The sequence below is a fragment of the Cherax quadricarinatus genome, chromosome 44, assembly GCF_038502225.1.
Source record: "Cherax quadricarinatus isolate ZL_2023a chromosome 44, ASM3850222v1, whole genome shotgun sequence".
In the NCBI taxonomy this organism is placed as follows: Eukaryota; Metazoa; Arthropoda; class Malacostraca; order Decapoda; family Parastacidae; genus Cherax; species Cherax quadricarinatus.
This window is the reverse complement of record NC_091335.1, coordinates 11017024-11024523: the sequence shown is the minus strand read 5'-3', so window position 1 is coordinate 11024523 and position 7500 is coordinate 11017024. Positions and strand designations below refer to the sequence as shown.

Genomic DNA, 7500 nt, shown 5'->3' with positions numbered 1-7500 from the left:
CACATCAATCAGATAACTGCTGCAGCATATGGGCGCCTGGCAAACCTGAGAACAGCATTCCGATACCTTAGTAAGGAATCATTCAAGACACTGTACACCGTGTATGTCAGGCCCATACTGGAGTATGCAGCACCTGTTTGGAACCAGCACTTGATAAAGCACGTCAAGAAACTAGAGAAAGTACAAAGGTTTGCGACAAGGTTAGTTCCAGAGCTAAGGGGAATGTCCTATGAAGAAAGATTAAGGGAAATCGGCCTGACGACACTGGAGGACAGGAGGGTCAGGGGAGACATGATAACGACATATAAAATACTGCGTGGAATAGACAAGGTGGACAAAGACAGGATGTTCCAGGGAGGGGACACAGAAACAAGAGGCCACAATTGGAAGTTGAAGACACAAATGAGTCAGAGAGATAGTAGGAAGTATTTCTTCAGTCATAGAGTTGTAAGGCAGTGGAATAGCCTAGAAAATGACGTAGTGGAGGCAGGAACTATACACAGTTTTAAGACGAGGTTTGATAAAGCTCATGGAGCGGGGAGAGAGAGGGCCCAGTAGCAACCGGTGAAGAGGCGGGGCCAGGAGCTAAGACTCGACCCCTGCAACCACAAATAGGTGAGTACACACACACACACACACACACACACACACACACACACACACACACACACACACACACACACACACACACACACACACACACACACACACACGCACACACGCACATCAAAAACATTCCATATCTAATTTTTAAGACCAAAATAAGATAAGGAATGCTAAGAGAGACACAATAGCTTCCAGTCTGTTGTGATAATCATTACAACGGCCCAGCAAAAAAAAATATGCATTTTTTAATGTTAATTGTTATTTGTTTGAGATAAGAGAATGTATTTGTTAAGTTGGAATTTCGCTTAACTGGAATATCTGGGAATGTTCCCGTTTTTACCTTGGAATGGATATGTTGGTGGGAATATGTTGGTGGGAATTTGTTGGTGGGGATATGTTGGTGGGAATATGTTGTGGAGATATGTTGGTGGGAATATGTTGGTGGGGATATGTTGTGGGGATATGTTGTGGGGATAAGTTGTGGGAATATGTTGGTGGGAATATGTTGGTGGGAATATGTTGGTGGGGATATGTTGGTGGGAATATGTTGTGGAGATATGTTGGTGGGAATATGTTGGTGGGGATATGTTGGTGGGAATATGTTGGTGGGAATATGTTGGCGGGGATATGTTGGTGGGAATATGTTGGTGGGGATATGTTGTGGAGATATGTTGGTGGGAATATGTTGGCGGGGATATGTTGGTGGGAATATGTTGGTGGTGATATGTTGATTATAATGTTTGTGGGTGCATGATCATTATAGGAGTGTATGACCCAGAGTGTTAGAGCGTCGTGAATTTTCGCTCACCATGAGGTGGGTTGAAACATCACGAGTTGGATCCCCCGGCTAGTCGCAGTGTTATTATTGATTATATACCACTAGTTCGTGGTTACAATATATATATATATATATATATATATATATATATATATATATATATATATATATATATATATATATATATATATATATATATATATATATATATTCCTCTCTTCTCCAGGTGCATACACGCTTATTATGACCCACTTCTCGCATCCAACTTTTACTTTAATCCACATAATTCTTGCATTTACACATTCATATTCTCTTTTCTCCTTCCATAACTGATCATTCAACATTACTGCTACCCCTTCTTTTGCTCTAACTCTCTCAGATACTCCAGATTTAATTCCATTTATTTCCCCCCACCGAAACTCCCCTACCCCCTTCAGCTTTGTTTCGCTTAGGGCCAGGACATCCAGATTTTGGGAGATGTTAAGTGAATGTATAGGAGCCTTTGAACCAAGTGAGAGAGTAATTGTGGTAGGGGACCTGAATGCTCAAGTAGGAGAAACTTTTAGAGAGGGTGTGGTAGGTAAGTTTGGGGTGCCAGGTGTAAATGATAATGGGAGCCCTTTGCTTGAACTTTGTATAGAAAGGGGTTTAGTTATAGGTAATACATATTTTAAGAAAAAGAGGATAAATAAGTATACAAGATATGATGTAGGGCGAAATGACAGTAGTTTGTTGGATTATGTATTGGTAGATAAAAGACTGTTGAGTAGACTTCAGGATGTACATGTTTATAGAGGGGCCACAGATATATCATATCACTTTCTAGTTGTAGCTACACTGAGAGTAAAAGGTAGATGGGATACAAGGAGAATAGAAGCATCAGGGAAGAGAGAGGTGAAGGTTTATAAACTAAAAGAGGAGGCAGTTAGGGTAAGATATAAACAGCTATTGGAGGATAGATGGGCTAATGAGAGCATAGGCAATGGGGTCGAAGAGGTATGGGGTAGGTTTAAAAATGTAGTGTTAGAGTGTTCAGCAGAAGTTTGTGGTTACAGGAAAGTGGGTGCGGGAGGGAAGAGGAGCTATTGGTGGAATGATGATGTAAAGAGAGTAGTAAGGGAGAAAAAGTTAGCATATGAGAAGTTTTTACAAAGTAGAAGTGATGCAAGGAGGGACGAGTATATGGAGAAAAAGAGAGAGGTTAAGAGAGTGGTGAAGCAACGTAAAAAGAGAGCAAATGAGAGAGTGGGTGAGATGTTATCAACAAATTTTGTTGAAAATAAGAAAAAATTTTGGAGTGAGATTAACAAGTTAAGGAAGCCTAGAGAACAAATGGATTTGTCAGTTAAAAATAGGAGAGGAGAGTTATTAAATGGAGAGTTAGAGGTATTGGGAAGATGGAGGGAATATTTTGAGGAATTGTTAAATGTTGATGAAGATAGGGAAGCTGTGATTTCGTGTATAGGGTAAGGAGGAATAACATCTTGTAGGAGTGAGGAAGAGCCAGTTGTGAGTGTGGGGGAAGTTCGTGAGGCAGTAGGTAAAATGAAAGGGGGTAAGGCAGCCGGGATTGATGGGATAAAGATAGAAATGTTAAAAGCAGGTGGGGATATAGTTTTGGAGTGGTTGGTGCAATTATTTAATAAATGTATGGAAGAGGGTAAGGTACCTAGGGATTGGCAGAGAGCATGCATAGTTCTTTTGTATAAAGGCAAAGGGGACAAAAGAGAGTGCAAAAATTATAGGGGGATAAGTCTCTTGAGTATACCTGGTAAAGTGTATGGTAGAGTTATTATTGAAAGAATTAAGAGTAAGACGGAGAATAGGATAGCAGATGAACAAGGAGGCTTTAGGAAAGGTAGGGGGGTGTGTGGACCAGGTGTTTACAGTGAAACATATAAGTGAACAGTATTTAGATAAGGCTAATAAGGTCTTTGTGGCATTTATGGATTTGGAAAAGGCGTATGACAGGGTGGATAGGGGGGCAATGTGGCAGATGTTGCAGGTGTATGGTGTAGGAGGTAGGTTACTGAAAGCAGTGAAGAGTTTTTACGAGGATAATGAGGCTCAAGTTAGAGTATGTAGGAAAGAGGGAAATTATTTCCCAGTAAAAGTAGGCCTTAGACAAGGATGTGTGATATCACCGTGGTTGTTTAATATATTTATAGATGGGGTTGTAAGAGAAGTAAATGCGAGGGTCTTGACAAGAGGTGTGGAGTTAAAAGATAAAGAATCACACATAAAGTGGGAGTTGTCACAGTTGCTCTTTGCTGATGACACTGTGCTCTTGGGAGATTCTGAAGAGAAGTTGCAGAGATTGGTGGATGAATTTGGTAGGGTGTACAAAAGAAGAAAATTAAAAGTGAATACAGGAAAGAGTAAGGTTATGAGGATAACAAAAATATTAGGTGATGAAAGATTGGATATCAGATTGGAGGGAGAGAGTATGGAGGAGGTGAACGAATTCAGATATTTGGGAGTGGACGTGTCAGCGGATGGGTCTATGAAGGATGAGGTGAATCATAGAATTGATGAGGGGAAAAGAGTGAGTGGTGCACTTAGGAGTCTGTGGAGACAAAGAACTTTGTCCTTGGAGGCAAAGAGGGGAATGTATGAGAGTATAGTTTTACCAACGCTCTTATATGGGTGTGAAGCATGGGTGATGAATGTTGCAGCGAGGAGAAGGCTGGAGGCAGTGGAGATGTCATGTCTGAGGGCAATGTGTGGTGTGAATATAATGCAGAGAATTCGTAGTTTGGAAGTTAGGAGGAGGTGCGGGATTACCAAAACTGTTGTCCAGAGGGCTGAGGAAGGGTTGTTGAGGTGGTTCGGACATGTAGAGAGAATGGAGCGAAACAGAATGACTTCAAGAGTGTATCAGTCTGTAGTGGAAGGAAGGCGGGGTAGGGGTCGGCCTAGGAAAGGTTGGAGAGAGGGGGTAAAGGAGGTTTTGTGTGCGAAGGGCTTGGACTTCCAGCAGGCGTGCGTGAGCGTGTTTGATAGGAGTGAATGGAGACGAATGGTTTTTAATACTTGACGTGCTGTTGGAGTGTGAGCAAAGTAACATTTATGAAGGGGTTCAGGGAAACCGGCAGGCCGGACTTGAGTCCTGGAGATGGGAAGTACAGTGCCTGCACTCTGAAGGAGGGGTGTTAATGTTGCAGTTTAAAAACTGTAGTGTAAAGCACCCTTCTGGCAAGACAGTGATGGAGTGAATGATGGTGAAAGTTTTTCTTTTTCGGGCCACCCTGCCTTGGTGGGAATCGGCCAGTGTGATAATAAAATAATAATAATAATAATAATAATAATAATATATATATATATATATATATATATATATATATATATATGTGTGTGTGTGTGTGTGTGTGTGTGTGTGTGTGTGTGTGTGTGTGTGTGTGTGTGTGTGTGTGTGTGTGTGATAGAAAAAGAATTCTTGAACGAAAGTGAAAAGAGTCTTTTCCTATCTACTACCCAAAGGATAAGAGACAGTGTTGGCACTCTCTGCTTGGCCCTCCCCTAGGCACTGGCACCACCCCAAAACCGTGTTAATTCTATCCTTGAGAGGCGCTGGGACCCGGCAGGAGGTCTTGATAGAGAAACTTGGGACAGACTCTTGTCTCCCCGGCAACTTATTAGTAGTTTGGCCTGGCTGGAAGGAGGGGAGATGTGGGAGAAGGGGTGAGAGGAGGGGATGGTGGAGAAGGGTTGGATTGCAGTTGTTGTTGGTGTTGCTGGTTGTAGTGTTTGTGGTGGTTGTGGGGTTGTAGTTATACTAGGGTCAGGGGTGGCAGTTATACTAGGGTCAGGGGTGGTAGTGAGGGTGGTAGATGTAGCAGTGGTGGAAATACTAGGGACGAGGGTGTTAGTGGAGGTAATAGTGGTGGTAGTAGTGGTAGTAACTCTAGGAAGGCGTGTTAGCGGAGGTGGTAGTGGTAGTAGTGGTAAATGGGGAGGGGGGCAAAGAGAAGGTAGTTCATATGGCAGTTAAACCAACAGTTATAATTAAAACTTCAACCATGTACATCCTTGTTGTAACTCACAATCATCTGTAACATTCTCGTGTTGATGAACTAATAACCATGGACTAACTGCCTCTAATTAACTACGTGTAAATAATTGTCTGTTATTAAATACTCGTGATTATATGTATTTAAAATGGTTTATATCTTTAATTTATTTTTCAGAAATCTACATGCCTCCCAAAGTGAAGGAAATACGAAGTGGGAACTCCAAGAGTGAAGGTATGTGTGTGTGTGTGTGTGTGTGCGTGCGTGTGTGTGTGTGTGTGTGTGTGTGTGTGTGTGTGTGTGTGTGTGTGTGTGTGTGTGTGTGTGTGTGTGTAAATATATCCCATCTAGTGGCCACTTCATTAGGTACACCCTTCTAGTACTGGGTAGGGGGTCTCCATTGCCCCTTTACTCCTCTAGAACAGCCTAAATTCTTCTTGTCATGGATCCAGCAAGGAGCTGGAAACACTCCTTAGAGATGCTGGTCCATATTGACGTGATACCATCACGCAGTTGCTGCAGATTTGTCTGCTGCACATTCAGGCTGCAAATCTCCTGTTCCGCCATCTCCCAAAGGTGTTCTGTTGAACTGAGATCTGGTGAGTGTGGAGGCCATTCGAGTACACTGAAGTCATTGTCTTGTTCGTGGAACCAGCTGGAGATTACATAAACTTTATGGCATAGTGTGTTATCATGCTGGAAGTAGCCACTAAAATGGGTAGACTGTGACCATAGAGAGATGCATACGGTCAGCAACAGTACCTAGGTAGATTGTGGTATTTACATGATGCTCAGTTGGTATTATGGAGAAAACTTTTTGCCAGAAAAACATTCCCCACACCATTACACCAGCAGTAGTCTGAACAGTTGACACAAGGCAGGATGGATCCCTGGAGTCATACTGTTTACACCAAATTTTAACCTAACATCTGCATGTCGCAGCAGAAATCGCAACTGTCAAACCAACCCGACGTTTTTCCAATCTTCAGCTGCCCTGTGTTGGTGACTCAGTGCGCACTGTAGCCTCAGTTTCCTGTTCTGAGCTGAGAGAAGTGAAATCCGGCGTGCTCTTCTGCTGTTGTAGGTCATCCACTTCAAGGTTCGACATATGTGTTCAGAGATGCTCTTCTGCTTACCACTGTTGTAACGCTTGGTTATTTGAGTTACGGTCACATTCCTGTCACCATGAACCAGTCTGACCATTCTCCTCTAACCTCTCTCCTTATCAAGACGTTTTTCCCCCACAGAAATGTCACTCACTGAATGTTTTTATATTTTTCACACATTCTATACCAGCTCTCAGAGATTGTTGTGTGGGAAGATACCAGGATATCAACAGTTTCTGAGACACTCACACCAGCCTGTGTGTCTGACACTAACAATCATCTCATGGTCAAAGTTACTAAGATCACATTTCTTCCCCATTCTGATGTTCAATCTGAACAACAAATGAACTATTTTGACCATGTCTGCCTCTTGTTAAGCACTGAGGTGCTGCTACGTGATTGGCTAATTACATATTTGCCTCAACGACCAGGTGTTCCTAATAAAGTGGCCATTATGTATATATATATATATATATATATAGATATATATATATATATATATTATATATATATATATATATATATATATATATATACATAATGGGTTTTGGCAAGAGGCGTGGAGTTCACAGAAAAAGAATCACACACAAAGTGGGAGTTGTCACAGCTGCTCTTTGCTGATGACACTGTGCTCTTGGGAGATTCTGAAGAGAAGTTGCAGAGATTGGTGGATGAATTTGTAGGGTGTGCAAAAGATGAAAATTAAAGGAGAATACAGGAAAAAGTAAGGTTATGAGGATAATAAAAAGATTAGGTGATGAAAGATTGGATATCAGATTGGAGGGAGAGAGTATGGAGGAGGTGAATTCATTCAGATATTTGGGAGTGGACGTGTCAGCGGATGGGTCTATGAAAGATGAGGTGAATCATAGAATTGATGAGGGGAAAAGAGTGATTGGTGCACTTAGGAGTCTGTGGAAACAAAGAACTTTGTCCTTGGAGGCAAAGAGGGGGAATGTATGAGAGTATAGTTTTACCAACGCTCTTATATGGGTGTGAA

At 41.9% G+C, this 7500-nt stretch overlaps 1 protein-coding gene across 2 annotated transcripts in view; it reads left to right on the top strand.

Annotated features, from left to right (window-relative positions):
• Positions 1–7500, top strand: part of LOC128697387 (lachesin) — an 86393-nt gene that overhangs the window by 73092 nt on the left and 5801 nt on the right. For both annotated transcript variants that reach the window (XM_070094090.1, XM_070094089.1), the window contains exon 7: positions 5572–5628. In XM_070094090.1, coding sequence (XP_069950191.1) covers positions 5572–5628 — 57 coding nt within the window. The remainder of the gene's footprint in view (positions 1–5571; positions 5629–7500) is intronic.